Source organism: Castor canadensis, chromosome 6, assembly GCF_047511655.1.
Source record: "Castor canadensis chromosome 6, mCasCan1.hap1v2, whole genome shotgun sequence".
Lineage (NCBI taxonomy): Eukaryota > Metazoa > Chordata > Mammalia > Rodentia > Castoridae > Castor > Castor canadensis.
The window spans coordinates 124,031,623-124,052,904 of record NC_133391.1 but is presented as its reverse complement, the minus strand read 5'-3'; the positions used below and the strand labels follow the sequence as shown (position 1 = coordinate 124,052,904).

The 21,282-nt window shown below is 35.5% G+C and overlaps 1 protein-coding gene across 9 annotated transcripts in view; it reads right to left on the bottom strand.

Moving 5' to 3' along the window:
* Positions 1–21,282, bottom strand: part of Adamts6 (ADAM metallopeptidase with thrombospondin type 1 motif 6) — a 269,601-nt gene that overhangs the window by 28,054 nt on the left and 220,265 nt on the right. For all 9 annotated transcript variants that reach the window (XR_012449159.1, XM_074077392.1, XM_020165937.2 and 6 more), the window contains 2 exons: positions 17,514–17,643; positions 8,344–8,548 (listed from right to left, as the gene is read on the bottom strand). Coding sequence is in view for 8 of the 9 variants with exons in the window: in XM_074077392.1 (XP_073933493.1) it covers positions 8,344–8,548; positions 17,514–17,643 (335 nt within the window). In the remaining variant the exon portion in view is untranslated. The remainder of the gene's footprint in view (positions 1–8,343; positions 8,549–17,513; positions 17,644–21,282) is intronic.

Here is a 21,282-nt window from a genome sequence, read left to right as displayed (position 1 = left end):
GCAAATTAAAACCACACTAAGATTCCACCTCACCCCTGTTAGAATAGCCATCATTAGCAACACCACCACCAACAGGTGTTGGCAAGGATGTGGGGAAAAAGGAACCCTCTCACACTGTTGGTGGGAATGTAAACTAGTACAACCACTCTGGAAAAAAATTTGGAGGCTACTTAAAAAGCTAAACATTGATCTACCATTTGATCCAGCAATACCACTCTTGGGGATATACCCAAAAGACTGTGACACAGGTTACTCCAGAAGCACCTGCACACCCATGTTTATTGCAGCACTATTCACAATAGCCAAGTTATGGAAACAGCCAAGATGCCCCAAGAAAATGTGGTATCTATACACAATGGAATTTTATGCAGCCATGAAGAAGAATGAAATGTTATCATTTGCTGGTAAATGGATGGAATTGGAGAACATCATTCTGAGTGAGGTTAGCCTGGCCCAAAAGACCAAAAATCGTATGTTCTCCCTCATATGCGGACATCAGACCAAGGGCAAACACAACAAAGGGATTGGACTTTGAGCACATGATAAAAGCGAGAGCACACAAAAAAGGGAGGGGTGAGGATAGGTAAGACACCTAAAAAACTAGATAGCATTTGTTGCCCTTAATGCAGAGACACTAAAGTAGATACCTTAAAAGCAACTGAGGCCAAAAGGAAAAGGGGACCAGGAACTAGAGAAAAACGTTAGATCAAAAAGAATTAACTTAGAAGGTAACACACACGCACAGGAAATTAATGTGACTCAACTCCCTGTATAGCTATCCTTATCTCAACTAGCAAAAACCCTTGTTCCTTCCTATTATTGCTTATACTCTCTCTTCAACAAAATTAGAGATAAGGGCAAAATAGTGTCTGCCGGGTATTGGGCGGGGGAGGGAGGGGGTGGAGTGGGTAGTAAGGGATGGGGTGGGGGCAGGGGGGAGAAATGACCCAAGCATTGTATGCACATATGAATAATAAAACAACAAAAAAATAAAAATAAAAATCCAAAGAAAAAAAAATAATGACCCCCAAAGTGCAAGAGTAGGGATGCCGACAATTAGAATATGTCAAAGAGAAGCTATAAAGTAATCCAAGCTTTCAACTTAAAGAAAGAAAAAAAAATCATGCTGAGGTTTCTTAGATCTAAGGTAAGAATATGTTTGCTACCCATGAAACTGCAGGAAAAGGAAACTTGTGCTATTTTGCTGTCGTATGTCAAATTACAAAATTATGAACACAGTATATGACAAGTTGCTTAGTTAAAATGGAAAGGGCATTAGAGTAGTGCATGGAAGATATGAACAGAAAACAACTTCCAGCTGTCTACAAAAGTGTTGAGCCATCCCCTATAAAGAGTGACAGCAAGCCTTTTACTGCAAGTAAGAGATGATGACATAGATTCAGGATTAGGTTTGGACTGAAAAATATATGAATTGCTGGAGAGGCTGCATCTGCCAATGAAGAAGCAGCTGCCACATTTCTGGTAGAGTCTAGAAGGATACCTCCAAAGCAAGTCTTCCATTGTGATGAAACTGGGCTCTTCTGGAAGAATATACACCACAGAATTTACATTCCTAAAAGTGCATAAGCACATGGAATGACAGATACTAAGGGCACATGACAAAGCCAGGTGTAATGAACAGAACCCATGTGCTCTCAAAAACAGAAACACAGATAATCTTCTGAGAGAGTTGTGGGGGGACTCCCTTACAATTAGGAATTTAAAGAAGCCTCAAATTGGTTTTTCTCAGTCCCAATCATTGTCCTGCTAAGCCATTTCTCTGTCCTACTTTTCTGCAGGTAATCATCTCATGCAGAGAATGGAAGCTGAATGAAAACTGCCCCCAAAGTCATGGTTCTTGATGCCAGAAGGATGCAACAGACCCCCAGCCCTGCCCCACCTAGTGCCACCCCTTTCATCCCACTTCCACCCCCACCCCCAAGGGAAAAACGGAATTAAAACATATCTCTCTGCTGAACTAGGGCCTACAGCCTGGCAAAATCTACGTATGTAGGTTCTTGGCTTATTTTCCACGTGAATGATCCCTCCTATAAATTCTGTGAGTTCCAGGAAGGCAGATTAGTTCTCTTCCTAGTTTTGCTAATCTGCGAATAAATGCATTATTCTTTTTAATACCTTATTTCTCTTACTCCCAATGTGGGCAGATGACTGAATCCAGTCCATTGAGACCCTCGTTGTCAAGCCTCTGGCCTAGCCCCATGACAGACAGAGATGACATTTGCTTAACTTTTAGTATATTGTTAATATTCTATTTTAGTGTTAGCTATTTTGTTAATCTCTTACTATTCTTAATTTAGAAATTAAACTCTAACATAGGTATATATGTTTAGGATAAAATATTGTATATATAGACTTCAGAGCTATTCATGGTTTCAGGCACCCATTGTAGGTCTCTGCAGATAAGGAGGTTACTACATTTCTGCCACATTCTTATTTAGTGAATATACAGATCTAGCCACACTCTCAACTCTGGTCTCTGCAAATATTATACATCTTAAAGATGATTATGCAATTAAACATTTAAAAATTGCTTCTAAGAAATAGTAAGGGCACATGGATGCTATTTAGAACAGGTTCATTGTAAGCAGAACTCCAGCAAATCCTTCAGGTCCTATAGCGATGCTCAAACAGAGATATTCTTAGTTTATTTTAGTTTTTACATATGCCCTCTGCTCTCTTTAGCCTGAGTTTTACTATTACCTCCCTTTAGCCTATCTGATAATATCAGTGTTATTTAGTTATCTAAAAAAAGAAATTCTAGAAAAGCAAGATGTAGCTGTGGTTATGTATATGATTAACAGTCTTCAGAGGTAATCGCTGGTTTATACCCATATACAGGATATACTTTTATACACTTTTTGAACATGCAATAAGATACATTAAAATCATTACAAGTTTAAGTATTTGATCAAGTAATAAAGTTTTAGTTTTTAGGTTAAAGAATACTTACAAATTTCAAAATTCTTCCCATTCATTCTCATCATAAACTTTAAGTAGTGGGGTGGATATTATTACATTGGACAATTCATTCTTTAATAAAGTTTTTTCTATTTCTCCTTATTTTAAGTACCTATTCCTTTCTTCTTTTATTCATATAACTAGAACCTCACAATTACTTAAAGTCTGACCAAACCACCTGTTTTTTTGTTTTCATCTCAGTTGGATATTGGAGGTTATTTTCATGAGACACAGTTATGCTTTGGCTTAATGTTCCATGATTAAGAAGAAGCAAAAACATATTTTGCAGAAAAAATTATTTGAAACCAAACCAAGGAAAACAATTCTGCCCTCACTTGTAAAGGTGTACACTGGTAATTCAGCACTCCACAGGCTGAGGCAGGAAGATAGAGAGTTCAATGCCAGCCTGGGTTACATAGTGAGTTTCAGATCAACCTGGATTATATAATAAGACCTTGTCTCAAAAAAAAAAAAAAAGAAAGATTAATATTTTAAGAGTAGACTGAGTTCTCACTGGAGAAAGTGAGTTTAATTTACTTAGTCATAGAATCAGAGTAGAACCTAAGAGAGTGATAGGTAGCAGTTAGACATAAACAGTGGCCACAAGAGGAAGAGAGGAAAAATCATTATAATTTAACTTCCCAACTCCACTAATCTCAATATTTAAGATCGGGTAGCCAGAGCCCAGGGACTATCACAGGATGCTTTGAAGTTAGCCACTACCCTAAAGCTTAATTCACCCTGAACATCAATTCTCTATCAAATGGAGCAGGAAGTAGTAGATTACTCAATGTCTTTCTTAACAAGACAATAACCCAAATCCAGGAAATCACCCAGGGGTCAAAATGATCCCTCCCAGTTTTAACAGCCAACTCAACACCCAGACCTATTACCTTTGACCACGTGTATTCCCCCAGCTCTCCACTATAAGACAAAGAGATAGGGACCACCATTTTGAGTATTTGCTCCCATTTCCTGTGTGGGGAACAGGAAATGTCTCTCTCTCTCTTTCTCTCCCCCCTCATCCTGTTGTTCTCTCTAGAGACAACCTGCTTTCAGTCTACTGAAAGTGTATCCTTTCCTAATAAGCTTTACTATTAAATCTTTGCATCTTGCTTGCATTCTTTAGCTGCCAGATGCAAAAACCAAGGTCATTTTCAAGGCCATTTTTCCAGTAACAAGACTATGTGAGTTAATATCACAACCAACTTCTCAAACAAGACAGAGTATTTCTTAAGTCCCACCCCCATCCTTCTATAAGTAATGCTACCTAAAAGTCCTAAAAAGTCAATTGAATATGATGCCATTTATCCACTTCTCCAAGTTTCTTAACAGACACTTTTCAATGGGTACTGTGGGAGTCAAAGAAACATTTTGACACATCAAAGAACAGGTTAGGACAGCTGGGGCCCGTCTACACTATGCAGCAATGGTTTCAAGAGCTACTTGTCAAATGAGGGCAAAAAGGGAAAATATCTTTTCTTTTTTTTTTAATTGTTGTGCTGGGGGTACACTGTGGCATTTACAAAAGTTCTTACAATATATCAGATACATCATACTTTAATTCACCCTTCCATCATTCTCCTTTATCCTTCCCTCCCCCCTTTCCTGGAATAATTTCAACATGTCTAATTTGTTGTCATCTACATATATGTGTACACAGTATTTATGCCATATTTACCCTCCTACATCCTTTCCCCACTTCCCTAACTGGTACCAACCCTCCTTCCCCCACAGGACCTGTTCTGCCCTCCTGTCCTCCAATTTTATAAAAGAAAAAAGAAATGACATCTTTGTCTGTTTAAGATAGCTACACAGGGAATTTCCTTGTGATATTTCCATGTATATAACCTGAATTGGTTCATCTCCTCAATATTTCTTCTTTCTGCCCTAGTCCCCTTCTTATGGTGATTTCAAAAGGTTTAAAAATTCTATATTCATTCTTATATAGAGAATAAAAGGGAAAATATTTAAAGTCAACATAGTATGGGTAATCTGAGACTGTGGACAGATTGTAGAAAATGGGAAAGCAGTGACTTCATTAGGTTCACAAAAGGCTGCCAATGAGCCATTTACCACAGCAAATTAGTCCCTCCCCTCCCCTTTTTTCCCTCCCTTTGCTGTAAGTACTGCATGGGTTTAGTTGATGGGGAAAATGGATGCTGGCTTTACAACAATGGAAACTTTATCCTGTATTAGAGTAGATGACAAAGAAATGGAAAGGGTCAAAAGATAAATTCCTCTTACTGCAACATATTTTCACAGTTGAACCTCACCCTTGTGGTTAGCAGAACTCAAACAGCTGATAGTTGGAAATGTGGCTTTAGCAGAAAAAGGAGGGAAATTTTCATAGGCGTGTCAAAAGAAAATTTTGTAAAATATTTGCAGAAGGTTAATTGAAAAGAGATTGAACACTGCCTGCTCTTCTGCTGAGACTACCTTTTCTCACAGTAGGAGGTATGAGAAAAAGGGAAGAACAGGCTCCTTATTCTCAATTTTCTCTGTAGCTACTCAGACAATCATTTCATTTAATGCTACTTATTTTTATTTATTTTTAACCTTTCTAGGGAAGAGGTGGGCAGACTGGTAAAGTAAGAGAATGCAACCCACCCCTTGTAAAATAAACAGGAGAGACTGTATGAGATAAAAATCATCTCCCTCTTGAACAAAGAATGATGATGGTGGTACAGATGGTGTTCAACTAGATAGTAATGGGGGCATTTCCTGACCTGGGTAGGCTTCCTCCCTCCCCCATAATATTCTTAGGTTGTCTGGAGAGAGAATAGAACCACCAATGCTTAATCTACGGTGGTGGTTCCAGCACTTCTTTCCTATAAGCTTTTGACCCAGTTATCTTAAAGAACGTAGCAGAAATGTGATTAAAAATGCCCTCAGCTTATATATATTTTGTCATTCTTCATGGATGCCTAATTCTCTTAGTGCCATTTGAGCAAATCACTTCAAAGACTGGATAGATGAGAAACTGAATTCAGAAAAACACCTTATGTATATTACTGATATGTTTCCATTCTAAAGACCATTTCATGTTTTCTGCCTGTTCATTTTTTCCCTGGTTCTAGTGATTAAATCTAGGGCTTTGCACATGCTAGGCAAGTGCTCTCCCATCTGAGCTATGCCACCATCCCTTTCTATATTTTTTTTCTTTTATTTTTGAGACAGAATTTTGTATGGCTGGCCTCTAACTCACTATCCTCCTGTCTCCTACTCCCTAGTAGCTGGAGTTACAGGTGTGTACCACCAAGTCCTGGCTTTAAGATTTTCTTCTGCAAGGTGATTATATTTGGCTTTATTTTAAAATAAAAATAAATGACACAGAAAAGTGTAAGTCAGGAGTCCTATGTGACATGAGTATACAAAAGGAAATTTTGGTATTTCTTCTGTTTCTGCTTAGGAAGAATGATTTGGTATAGAGTTCTGTATCCAAGCCTTCCTATTACCTATTTTTCACAGTATTTCACTTATTGTTTAAAGCAAACTTTTTTTTTCACAACCCAATTTCATTTTACAATCTTTATGTTTCTGTTCAGTTGTTTCTCTTATCAGAAATGTCCTTCCCAGCTCCTTATTCTCTAAAAATTCTATTACCCCTCAAATATCCAGTTCAACCCCCATCAACTAAAGATTTCTGGTCCTATTCCAGGCTGCTCTGACCTCAGCTCTGAATTGCTATATTAATTATACATTTATAGCTCACAATTATCTGTTTAGCATCATATCATTCTCTAATTGTTTGATGAATATTTCTTATTTTCCCAACCCTATGAGATTCTTTTATATTCTTCATAGTGCCTATTCCAGTAAGCACTCAATTACATTTACTTGATGTTACCCTAAAATGGTTGTAACTAATCATAAGGTCTCCCATTGTGATTTTTCCCTAATAAATCTGTTATTATTATTAATCAATATTTATGCATTTCTATAAGAATCCCGAGCATGAAAATGTACAACACTAAAGAATGTCTATTTTTTTTTTTTAATCAATGGATTTCATCTTTGAATTGAACTTAGAAGTTAGTGTACCCATTGTTCAGGGAAAGAAGTCTATGCAGTTTTCTGTAAGTATGGAATAGATAATACCAATGTGTCTATATTTGATTAAAGCTACAAATGAAAGTTAGGTAAGCAGAATGTAATTACTGAAGCTGGAGGATAGCCAGGCAACTTGAGAGAATACTCCCAATTCTTGCCAAAGATTCCACTGATAATAACTGGTCAGCATCTCCACTTTCATGTATCATCTTAAAGTTGTTCTTTGACCCTTGTGCCTCCAAGCAAAATAAGGCCAATGAAGCAGTAAGATTCACAGGGGGAATAGTTACATTCAGGGGTTCCTAAAGAACAATGTTTATTTTGTTGTTCCTTATTTATTTATTTATTTTACAAATTTATGAGGTCTACAGGAAATACCCAAAGCAAGTAACACAATGTTTCTGGTGGGGGTTTATTAGAACAGTCTGAAACGCATTCTACTTTGCTGACTTGAAAGAATTAGTTCTAACCAGGGATTCATTCTTTGTAACACTAACACTACAGAAAAATTCAGCTCTTTTTTGGGAAATGTGAAGAATGATATAGTGTGTACATGTGTATATCTCATGCACAGTGAGAAATCAAAGTTATTTATTTCCTCATTTGCCACAAGATATTTTTCTGAGTGCCCAAGGATTTGTTATTTTGTACACAGGTATGGCCCCCAAACATTGTAGTCAGATCTTATATACTAATCATGTAAGATAATGGCAAATCCTGATTTTTACTTTTTTGTATGTTTTATCTCCAAGCTCCAATTAAAATATATAGCTACATCACAAGCTATAATGAATTGATAAAGATTCATATCTAAAAGTTATATAATTAGGCTGTTATATAACTTGAAAAAGAATATATATATATATATATATATATATATATATATATATGTTTTCCAGATGAGATACTAGAAAAGGTCACTCTAGTTTTCCAACAAGTTTCAGTGTAAGAAAGGTTTATGACTCTCCTTGTGAGCTTCAGTTTTTAATCACATATAACTAATTCTGAGTTTGCCATACAGGTCAATAGTAAGAAGGAGAAAAACTCATATGAGTAGCCACCATAATGTTCAAGTTCACTTTAGACTTACGGTCAGTCAAACTGATGACTAGATTCTCAGTGATTTTTCTGCCTCAAAAACCCTTTACTTCCTGACACGAAATCAATGAGATATAGCATGGCCAAATTCACTGCATGCATTTCTTACTTGTTAAGCTCTAAGATGCTCACATGCTCAGGTGTCCTTAATATTAAATGGTTTGGTATTGATAGTTAAGACATCTCAAAACATACAGTCTTAGATTTCCTTACTTCAGACCAGTCCAAAGCCACCCACTGAGGTGGACATGACTGGTTGTTGCAGGACTCTTTTTCAATAGGCCGGTGAGTTAAACAACCACTGTAGTCCAGCGTCTCCTCCTCAGAAGGTCCAATCTTCCTGATGCAGAGCACTGCCCTTGTGCGCATTCCACCATCACAAGTCTTGCTGCACTCCAACCAATCCCCAATGAACCACCTGTAGCAAGAAGTAGAAGAAAGACAGAAAAAACATTTTTTCAGTGAATCCAGAGATTTTTCAGCCAAGTGAAGGCACTTCCACGAATAAACTGTATCCTTTTCTTAGAAAAACAGTTCAATATTGGTTGCTATCACAATGCAAATGGAAGAGCTGCTAAGGTAAACAGTAGTCACTGTTAGTTGTCTTCTAAAGTGCAGTGCATGAGCTCTGGAGCAGACAACACAGGTTCAAATAAATAATGCACTATATGTTCCACGGGGGTGGCATGGAGCATTCTGATTTGTGGCATTTGCCAGTTTTAAGTACCACACTGTGGTCAATCTCAAGCTACCAATCTGGCATTATGAAGATGGAAATGAGAAGACATGCTAACAGTAGGGTCTCACTAACAAGTACTAACTGGCTTTGGCACAGCACTGAGTGCTATCTGGCATATAACAAACAAGAAACAGTAACTATCATTTATTATTATTACATTGAGATTGGTTCTCTTATAATTGAGGACTTTATGCTAAAATCATCCAAAGGAAGTTGCAGATTTGTCTTCCAATATCCAGAAATGAACTTTTATGAAGATAGTAGGACTTTATAGTGACAGAGAAGGCCCAGGTATACATATGGAGGACATGAGAGTCTGAAAACACTTTCAGGAAAAGTAGAACCTTAAGCCTGCTCTATGTTTCATAAAGACCCCTTTCCTCCATCCTCCCCAGAACACACACACACACACACACTTCTATACAGGTAATGTGAAAAGAAACTCAAATGCCTTAAAATGAACATGTCCCACATTTGCAGTTATACCACTTTTTTTCCTTAAATTCTTGAATGAACTTTATATATGTATAATTTCAAGGGTTTTTGGACTACTTCTGCAGGACTCATTCTCCTGAATGCATTGGTCTGGTAGAGAGAGGCCAGTGAGAATTCTGCTTTAGAAATTTTGTATCTCAACTGTAACAATTTTTTGTCTCTTCTAAGACACAAGTCTAGTGCTGCTGGTGACCATATCTCCTCTCAAATAGAATTAGCTAATTTGAATGACTGCAGAGGTCCTGGAAAATGCTGGTAGTGTTTGAGTTCATGATTCTAGCAATTCCTCAAGCTAAGCCCACCCTTACCTTCCCTGAGCTTTGTTATATAAGCCTTATATATAGAAGTTAGCTCACTGGGCACCTGTGGCTCATGCCTGTAATTGGGAGCCTACTTGGGAGGCTGAGATAGGAGGATCTCAGTTTGAGACCAGCCTGGACAAATAGTTCACAAAACCCCATTTTCAAAATAACTAGAGCAAAATGGAGGTGTGGCTCAAATAGTAGAGTGCCTGCTTTGCAAGCATGAAGCCCTGAATTCAAACCCTGATCCCCTTAGCCCCCCAAAAAAGTTGCCACCAGAGTCTTCACTGATACATTTCTATGCTTAATTTAATAAATATTTGCTGAATCCTGCTATGTTCAAGACATTGTGCTTTATTTTATAGAAGAAACAAGATCCAGTGTTAGGAAAAGAGTTATCTGAAAACATGAAAAAAGTGATAGAACCAGCACTGGCTCTCCCATCAATTGCTGTTTCAACTGACTTTCCTTTTTTAACATTGCTGACTATAAAATTTAGGTCACAAGGTATTTTCAATTCATGGTTGTAAGTCATACAGCTACATCAAAGAACAAGCTCATGGTCTTGGGTAGGAGACTTCCCAGAGAGAAGAACATGAAGTTTAAGAACAAATTCCTAACTATTCTCTTGAGCCATGATGCATTATGCCAATTTTGTATATGGAAGACAGTATCTTAGAGGGTCAGAGTTCTGGTCTCCTAAATTGAGCCTGCACTTGGCTAACTATGCCACAAAAGTCTTTACTCATTATTATTTGCACTACCATTACTTACAGAGAAAAATCAGCATTTAGAAATATCACAGTTAACCATTTTTTTCAAACTTAAAATATATGTGTCAAAAACTTCACTTAGAGAATGATAATTTAATCCTGAATTTTAAAAATCTGTATTCCCATACTTTTTTCTGTTATTTTCTAAAAGAGATTTAAAGTGCTTTTCATGTTCTTTCCTTTCTGTTTTTCATTGAGGAACGTAATTTCAAGTTGTTAGTACCATTTTTGGTAAGAAGAAAAATGTGTACTGAGAATAATAACTTGCATGCCAGCCATAGTGAAACTCTGATTCAATTTGCAACAGTGATTTCATCACTAAGATTAGGGGATAAAACAGAAATGTGTACAACTCAGCCACAAAAAGCTCAGTCATACCACCTCCAGCCATGATCTCATTAGGTCTCATAATGTAAGAGGGATGGAGGCCTTCAAATTAAACACAGGTGCTCAGAGTAACAGCAATGATTCAGGAGGTGTTGCTATTCTTCAGAGCACAGGGTCAGGGCCACCTCTGCCTTTTTATTCTTTGTCCTTTCTTTTATTGCTAACCCCCTCTCCTTAGAAATTTAGCCTACATACATCACTCTACACTTCAACTTGGAATACATGAAAGTAAAAGTATTAGTCACCCTCCCAATTTCCTTTCTGACTTTAATTTCAGGCTTAACAATCAGTCCTTGTTGCATCTTTACCTTCCCATGTCTCTAAAGGATTAAATCACACCCTAGTTGTTTAAATAATTTTGTAATTTTACCACTGCATCTGTTGTCTCAGTTTCTTTATTTTCTGGCTAGTTTAAGATATACTGTTTCCTTCATTTTCTGCACATTTGGCCCTCTAATGACATTCTCTCTAGTTTTCTGTCTTTTCCTGTTCTTTTGGATTCATGGTGAAAATATGAATGCAGAAATTATCTCTGGAAATATCAACTGTTGACTCTGTATAGTCCTAGGGCTGGTTCTTTCTGAGCTCTTCCCAACACCCAGTGATCAAATTGTCTTTGTCCTCACAAGTGCCTTCATCTCCATTAAATGCTAGCAAATAGTGAAGCAAGCGAGGCTTGTGTACCCTGCACTCTCAGTCTCTTTATCATTATTAACCATAATAATATTTAGAGGATGGGATAAAAGAGACACTACATAAAATTTTGTCCTAACCTTGACTAACCATAATATTTTTGAAGAAAGAACTCATTAAAAAGCCAGAATATTATTTTTGCTTTATAATTTAAAGGAAAATGGCATGGTGTATGAAAATAAACTGTTATTAAATATTTGGATTAAGAGAAAGGAAGGGAGGAAGGGAAGGAGGGAGAGGGAAAGGGAGAGAGAGAGAGAGAGAGGGAGAGAGGGAGAGAGAATTTCCTCATATTGGTTCTAAAGTCAAGGGTCTAATCTTTAATCAATGAGTGATTAAACTGTATAACCTTTTGCATACTTACAAAGATACTGGAACTTTCTTATTTATTTTTTGTGGTACTGGGGATTGAAATAAAAAAGTCTCCTGCTTGCTAGGCAAGTGCTCTACCAAATAAACTATGCAGTTTTAAAATGATTTTTAGGGCTAGGGATGTTGCTAAGTAGTACAGTGATTGCTTAGCATACTTGAGGCCCTGACTTTAATCCCGAACACTGCAAAAAAAAATGTGGTGAAATAATTTTTAAAAGGGTTTTCAAAACAAAAAGTTAGTACAAAAGAAATTTGTTCATCCTCAATTAATTGGAAAATGAAACTAATATTAAGAGGAACACTCTATACTGGATGTTTTCCTAAATTAAAAAAAAAATCAATGTAATAAACATCTCTTAAGTTGTGGCAACTGGGAATGTGTCAATGAAGCAAGCAAAAGTAGATGTATTAAAGTGCCACCAGACACTTTGTAACTTACCATGTTAGTGATGTATGGTTTAATGAGAAAAACACCACTGGCAATTAACATACCCTCATCTGTGAAATGATGAGAGTTGGCTGGGATGACATCTATGATTTTTCTAGGTCTTAAATTTAGGAGTTATTATATAGGAGTCTGATGAATCTTTTTCTAAACTTAAAATAACAAATTATAGTTGTCCATGGGTGAGGTTCAATGACTCAAAATAATTGTTAGACATTATACCATAAAAGATACCATTAAATAAAACCTGGCGACAGGACAAAATTAATTTCTTCCACTCTGAGCTTTCTTTAGCACTTTGGCTTATTTTACTTAAAATATTTTGTCTTGTACTGTGTTATTTTTATGTCCATTTGTACAGTTAGATGGTTTTTAGGAACTCAAAGTATAGTGCTTCACACATTGTAGTCCTTTAATCAATGATTTTAATTTTTTTTCAATGTACAGTTTATTGTTTTTACTTCTCTGGTTTTCACAAATTTAAGAACCACATTATCATACAGGAAGAATATTTATATTCAAGGATTATTCACATGAGATCATGTGTAGAAAGTCTTGGTATTAAAACACAACATGATAAAAACTCTGAAGTCTTGATGTCTCTCTTTGGATTCCAACTTAGCATGGCATCCTTTCATGATGGAGGGACACTAGCTTCCTACCAGTTATAGCCTTGTTTTGTTTTGTTTTTGAGATGGGGGGGTCTCACTTTGGAGCCCAGGCCTTCCCTCAAACTCATGATCTTCCTGCCTCAACCTTATGCAAGCCGAAATTACACGTGTACCACCACACCTGGCTCTATCAGTCATACTCTTTAATATCAACTTCTCCCTTTCCTTTTACCAATTATTGAAGCTTACGTCATGGATTCCACTGTTTTTATTCATAATCAGTTCACTACCTTGATTACTATACTCTTTCTCATAAAAAAAAAGTTGCACATTAACTTTCCCCAGCAAAGCCTCTGTTGGTCCTTCAAAGTCTTCTAAATAAACACTATTATTGCTTCTTTACCAGTGCCTCTTTTGTCTGGTCTTCCTAGACTCCTGTCATTTTCATTATACAACGTAATTACAAATCTTACTGTCCTCTGTTTTTCCATGTAGTACTTACAAACGCTTTCAATATAACTAAAGACACTTGAAAATAGTTCAGTATTTGAAAAGATACTTTTTTTTTTTTTGGTGATACTGGGCATTGCACTTGGCTAGGCAGGCACTTTACCACTTGAGTCATGTCCCTAGCCCCAAAAGGATATTTTCTTAATTAAAGAAAAAAAATACCATTTAGGTATTTTTAAATTTAGGGTATTGGGAAAATAGTAATTTTTGAAAATATAGATTTCTTCCTTAAATTACAGCAGGTACTTAAATTGCTTTTGCTAAAATGGACTGACTCTTTACTTGGGCCCACAAATTAACTAAAAGTAAGAGAAAACTCTGCCTCCATTTTGTGTATGTTATCCTTTGCTCTGAGCTATTCTCTCTTGCTGCTACCTTGGAATCCAGAAAAGATGGACTTATTAATAATATGTTTACAGGAGGGATGGAGGAAACTGCCCCAAAGCAAAGAAATAGCAAAACCTCCACAGGATAGACCACCTGACAGGCCACAATGACTTGTTTATCCTGACAAGGCTTCTCCTTTCAAGTGATGACAGCAATAACAACTTTTCCAGACGACCAACCCCCCCAAAAAACAAAACAAACAAACAAACAAAATACTGAGATAATGATTCACTGGAACATACCTGTGACCAGGACTGTTCAATAATTATGCATTCCTCTCTTCCCCTACACCCAATTTTTTGTCTATTTAAACCTAAAGCTCATGTCTGTACCCTGAAGATGACCCACTGAAAATGGGCAGAAGTATTTACTTTGCTCTTCCCACCACCACACAGGTTGTGTAATAAATTTCCTTTCTCTGCCCTTCACCATGTCTCTAGGCATAGGGGAAAATGGCCTGACTTGACATGTGGAACCCGGGGAGTTTGGACCTGGGCCCTTAAACACCAGTTTCAAAATCAGGCTAATACAGTTCAGACAGATTAAAATTTACATTAAAGTAACAAAACAAAACAAAAAAAAAGTTGAAAGTATAATCTTAGAGTGGGTAAGACCTTTCTAAACATTATACCAGTGAAAGAAGTTTTATAGCTTTTCTATGTAGTTTTTAATTTTATAAGTAAAAATGGATAAAAAGCCATAAATTATATGGAAGACATATAACAAACTAGGAAAGATATTTGGAACGTATGTAAAATAATAGATATCCTTACCAGACAAAGAGTTCATAAAACTAAGTAACAAAATGATAAACACGTCCATAGAAAAATAGGATAGGCCATGAAGAAGAAAGCATTAAAAAAGTAGTATAAAGGGCCACTGAACATAATTTTCAAATGTTCAGCCTCATCAGCAATCAAAGAAATGCAAGATAGAATAGCAATTAGATATCAGGGCTTTTTCCCCATAAAATAACCAACATTCTTTGAAAATAATATTACCCAGTGTTCATTTCAGGGAACTGGCATTCTTATACACTGTTACTGGGATTATACATTCATAGCTTTCTGGACAGCAACTTGACAATGTGTCTCAAAGACTAAAATTGTTTCCACTTGAACCAGAGATTCTAATCCTACTTATTTTTCATAAAGGCATAATTATGGGGATCAAGGTTTTAGTGGCAAAAATGGTTAGTGCTGTGGCATCACAGGAGATTCAAAGTTAGAATATACATGATATTGTACACCAGTGGAACATCAATTTAAATAAAAATGATATACCTACTAAATACGGTCAATGCTACTTAATGTTCAAAAGTATGTTGAGGTCTGACTAAAAAGCAGTATAACATTTTATTTATATACAGCCTATATACACATAGAAAAAAAAGACTAGAAATACATTTCTCAAAATATTAGCAGTGGTATTATAGATGTTCTTTTTTTTTTTAAATCTTTTTGTTTATCTGCCTATCATATTGTCATCTGAAAAAAAAAGCCTATCTTCTTTCTTTCATGTTCATTTGAAGTCTTGTTGAACAATAGTAATCTATAGTTTTTATCGCTGGAATATTTCTGTATACTGGGAATCTTACTGTATATGACAACCATTCAGAAGAATTAAGATTTCTTCTTTTATAGTCTGAATTCAAAAGAATAAAGATATTAAAAAGGAAATAAGAAAAATTGGACTAATAATGAATAATAGTTAAAATATGTACCTTTAGGTCTTTCCAAAAAAGAAAACTGTCAGATTTCTGCCTTTCACATATTCCCTTTATCTTTCTCTTTTGAATTACATATCCCCACCTTCAAATTTAAATAAATAATCTCATTTCAGAACTACATAATTTCATTTCAGAACTACAAAAAGGAGATAGGAAACATTTTTATTCATGTATTTTAACATGTCAATTATTATTAAGCTGTTTTAAATCAAGCCTCCAATGTATTACTCAAACCCACATTATATGGATGGGGTGGAAGGACACTGAACATTAAAAAAAGTAAACCTGAACAAATAAAAAAGCCTAGAACAAAATGAAGCAGGTGTAACCAGTCTCATTCAGATGCCTTAAATGATTGATTAAATGCCAAAGGTGCTATTTAAAATACTGAGTATCAGGTAGTTAAGTGGATGGTCTGCAACTCAAGATTACATGACAATATGCAGAAGATATAGGAAACACTGGAGGAGACAAAATCAGTTCATGAATTTTGACCATCACTTTGTAAGGCATAGTTTTTCAGTTTTATCTTGAGATAAATTTATAAAGACAATTGGCAGAAAAGGGGACAATGAAAAGCACTTGGCTTTAACCTAATATAAGGGACCTGGGTTTTTTTAATCCACTGTAAATCCCAGGTTTTTGTGACTCCACTGTGGACATTTTTAGAAAAGGGCATGACTTCATTATAAAGCTTTCCTCTGCAGTTCTAAAGGACTTAGGATATACAAATTCATTTGGTTACTCTCTTTTTTCCTTATCAATTTCATGTTGGGATAATTAGCCAAGGGGTTAATGGCTAATCTGATTTCTCGAACAAGAATAAAATGCTATTCACACATGTTTTATCTTGTAGCTGTTTATCAGGCACAATCCCTATAAAGGTCTGGATCAACACAATCAATTTAGCATCCTGGTCTTTTTTTCACATAATTATTGCCTTTTGCCCAATCAAAAAACCTTTTTATTCTTACAGAATACAAAGCCATCGTTAAGATGAATGGTTCTGTCCTTGTGTTTCCCTTTTCAGTGAGTTGTCATTGCTACATTAACCAATAGAACACTCGGAAGACAAGATGCCTCGCAACAATGGAACTTAAAACAAGGCCAGCAAGTAAAAGCACTGGTATTCAATTCCAGGGTAACTCTAAATCATTTTAAAAATCTTTCAGACTTTAGGATAAATACCTGGAAAAGACAGGAGTGCAAATAAAGCATTCTCTTTTATTAAATTTAATACATCTTTATTTTATGAATCATTAAGAAAGGAGGAAAATGGTATTATTCTTGTAAGACTCCATCAGTTGCAAAATGAATTCTAATTTCATAGATGATAAATGTGGGAAGAGGTGTGTCTTATAATTTAAAAAATATGAAAGAAGTGGAGTCTTGACAATACAAGTTCAGAGGGCAGAGGAACCACAGAATCATAGAATTTCAGAGGTAGACAAGTCTGAGAAGATCAAATGCAGATAAAGATCAACAGGTTGGAGAAATTCACATGGGCTATCATGAATTGTAATCTTGTTTGTCTTAGAGAAGAGAGAGCAACCACCAAAATTTACTCAAATGTGTTCCATCTGTTCATTGTGATGCCCACCCCCGGTAAATGTCCTTGATTTGGGGGCTCAGGTGCCCTATTTCACTTGGGTTTTCTCCTACTTGGTATGTGTGCCTTAGAATTGATGAAATATAATAGTTTCTGGCATCGTGTCCAGACCAAACTCACTGAAGTTCCTGCTCTAAAGAGTAAATAACTGAAACCTATGGATACATAGGAATCCTTGCTCAGTGAAAAGGACATCAAAATTCCACCCTCTACGAGGTTTTCTCTCTTTTTCTGTCTAATTTATTTGTATCACAGGAGTATGTTTCTAAATATAAGGCATTACATTTTGCTCTTTGTAACAGAAGAAAATAATTTCACTTCTCTTACTTACTCAGGTGGGCAGGGCTCAGTGTTACAGGCTCTTTGATTTTCAGGTGGCTTACTATCAGGGTCACAGTAGTTGTTCTGGACAATGGAGTTGTCATCCAGCCTTTTGCAGATGGCTTCCTGTCTTTGGACACCTTGAGAAAAGGAGGACATCATTAATTGGAGAGTAATTTACTTTCCAAAAACTTAGGTATGTATAGCTTTCCTCTGTGGGCAATCAACCTCACTGGATCGCTGCTGTCTTATCTGTTCCAGAAACATTTGACTGCTTTTCTAAAAAGGAGAGAAGTCCTGGTCATTATACTGAAAGCTTAGGCAAAATTATTGTTCTTATATTTAGAAACGTTAATTGTTTTTGAGTGCAGAAAAGAAACTATTGGTAACTTTAAACAATTAGTATTTCCACTTATATGCTCTTCTTCTTCGTGCTTTCCTTAAAAAAATGAACAAAATTGACCTTCCCAAAATATCATGAAATATATTAATATACATTTCAATGCAAAACAATGGCTGTATATTTATTAAAAAAAAACAATAGGGACCGATTTGCTTTTTGACATTTAGTAGGACAAGCCCATCAATTTAGTCTTTGTTAGGAATACAGCACATTCACACATTTCATTTTGTTCCTTTTACATACGTGAGTTTAAAGATTGCAGTGGACCTCTATTGGAGAGTAAGCAACTTGTCTGTGTGCTCTAACAAAATTGGACATCTGTTGATTATACCATTATCAAAGAGATACATACAAAGTTCATTCAAATATTAGATTACAAATGCCTATCTTGTTCTTAAAAAATTAGTCCTTGAGACCTGTTTAGCACGACTAAAAATATTCTCATAAAGTTTTTAAGATTCTAAATACATATTTCTTATTTTTAGGCAAAAATATCCACCACAACTTGCTCACATTTCACAAAATACAAAGACACACAACATACATTCTTATTTGTAAACATCCCTGGTGAATAGACTTTGTGTACACTCATTTTCTCTTTAGTGTCAAGAAATCATAAGAAACAGATAGGTATATCAATATATCAGAGGGGGAAAAAATTTAACTACAAGACAATGCTAAATATTTCACACCTTAAAGAAGATACCATTAACAGGTTACTACTGGAAATGGAAATAAAAGCACACACTAATCTGGTCCTCCAATCACCAACCCTAGCCTTATAAACAGGTAAGCTAAAGTACTCAGAAAGAGTTGTAAAAGTAGCATTAACAGTCCAGGAAACCACAGCTTTGCACCTAGCTAAACCCACACAATCCTTCAGTTGTTTTTCTTTCTTTTTTTTCCCAGTTATTTTTAAGTAATAGTATCCTTAAAAAACAAAGTTTGATCACAAATTCAGGAAATCCCTGTGAAACAGGAGCATTCAGTGAAGGAAACTTTCACCCAAAGGGCAAAGCACCAAAACTTTTCCCAAGGTCCCTTCACAGTCTTAGAAATCCCGTGGGTGCTGCAGTGGTCATGTTATGTTCACCTTCAACTAAGCCCTTTGAATTTAAAGGAAAACTATTAAGTCCATGAAGCTCATGAGCCTTAGATCCTATAGACTCCATGACAGTGGAATCACAGAGGGAGTCACTGTTTGCAGCGTCTCAAGGCTCCTCCTGATCACCTTCAGCAACAAGTTTATCTAAATTTAGGGGTCTAAAATATAGCCAAACAATTCACTTGCAAAGTATCTTAAAGTATGTATTGTATTCACTCTCTCCCAACCCCTAGAATAGGCCAAACAACTCAGTTTATACAATGACAACAGTTTTGAATTTTTAAACTATTAAACTTTAGATTTTTGAGGGAAGAATGATTCACATCAGGCATAGTTGTGATCTGTTCACAGATGTTCCATGATATTCATCAGACTGCCTCCCTATTGTGTCATTCAAGTGGGCAGATAACTAAGTCCATGTGGTCCACCTAGTCAGATACCTTTACCATTAGTCACAGGCTTCAACTACCAACTGCAACAGTGGCTTGGGTTATTTATTCAGTCTGGTTCCACAATTTGCTTCTTTCAGGAAAAGCAAGAGATTGTTTTTATGGGTTAGAATGGTTATTTCTTAAATCACTCAAATGTGATTATATTTGAAGCAAGAACATTGGCATTCAATACATTATCTTGGTTGTTTCTAAGAAAAGGATAAACATTTTTAACATTACAAAATGGAACTGATGTTGCTTTGTTTCAGTGTCAGAAACATTAGGTCAATTTTAACAGGTAAAATTCTACTTAAAGTTAACCCTAGAAATGTTGCTTGACTATAATCACATTTGTTTAAAAGTATTCTTTATGTAAAAGCAAGGCCTCTTTGATTTGAATCATGGATGACATTAGTGTAGGAAGTTAGCAGGGATATTTCATTTTAAAATAAGTTCTAATCATATACATATCTTAAATTTTTTTCTATATAACATTTATTGTTAAAAAATTGGAAAGTACACAAACCAGTAAGAAACAAAATGAAAATTACTAATAGTCCTATATTTTTGTTCTAGACCTTTATTTTTTAGGGTTATTTTGTTATTTGGTGAGATTTAGTGATTAATTTAAAAATTACATACATACACAAACTGAAACTGTCAGCTCAATGTGGTTGGCACATAATTCATTCATGCAACATATAATAATTACTAAATACAAGGCATGTGGTTACTATAAGATATTGGACTATGTGTTAAGTATTACAAATTGACTTCCAGACTTCTTAAAAACTAGGAATTAAGGGTATTTCCTGATTTGTTTCAGCCCCATAATTTCAGAACTCTCTTATTATGAAGTAAAAATTGAAGTCCTTGAGGAGACAGCTGAAGCTGCTCTATAGTTTATGAAGATGTGTTTTTCCTTATATTCATCTTTTGTTAATTTTCTTCAAAAACATTGTATTAGACTGTGTTATTTCACATTCAAGAAGTGCTTATACCAGTAATCTACTCAAAGTCTTCCTACAACATTATATCATTTTCCTCCAACAGCATACAAATCTCCTTCCAACATTTACCCCAGCATCTGGCAGGTTTACAATTTTTTTTTCTGCTTTGCTTTTAAGTCAGTAGCAAAAGGATAACTCTATAAACAAATGTACCTAAATGGATGGATTTTTAAATACATACTTTTGAATCAAGGCAAGTGCAGCATTTAACTTTAGGAAACAGAAAATACAGATCAACTAGAAATAATCTAAGCAAACAAGAGAAATGGAGTTTAGAAGTTTTTCTGTGATCAGTCTCTTGTACACAGCTTCTTTTAAAGTAGTCTATAAAACATTGCTAAGTTGATTTTAAACCCTGTTGGGAATAATTACATCCAGTTACACAAAACCAATATGCTTTCATATCTAAAGATTTGTGGTTTATAACCAAAAAATATAACATGTCCACCTGACCAGTCAGTGTTCATCTAATCAGAAACAAAATTCTAGTGGCTCAGTGTCCACATTCCCTGGAGATAGGCAGATGTTTTGCAGAATTTAATTAGCCAAATTTAAAACTATACTATTTCATTCTTAAACACCTAAAGTTACTGGCATGCAAATTGTGTATGTTTTTTTTTCCCCCTAACGCAATCTTTCCATTATTAAAAAAGTAAAGGTTTCATATTACGAAAGCTAAGTTACAAAGTTAAATTTTTTTGCCAATATATATTTTAAACCCTCTAAAAAAGGCTGTACCCAATTGAGACACTTTTTTTGCTTATCATTTGATAAGTCAAGTAAGATGGGATGATGGTCCTTAACAAAAAAATGTAACCCTGGGACTAGAG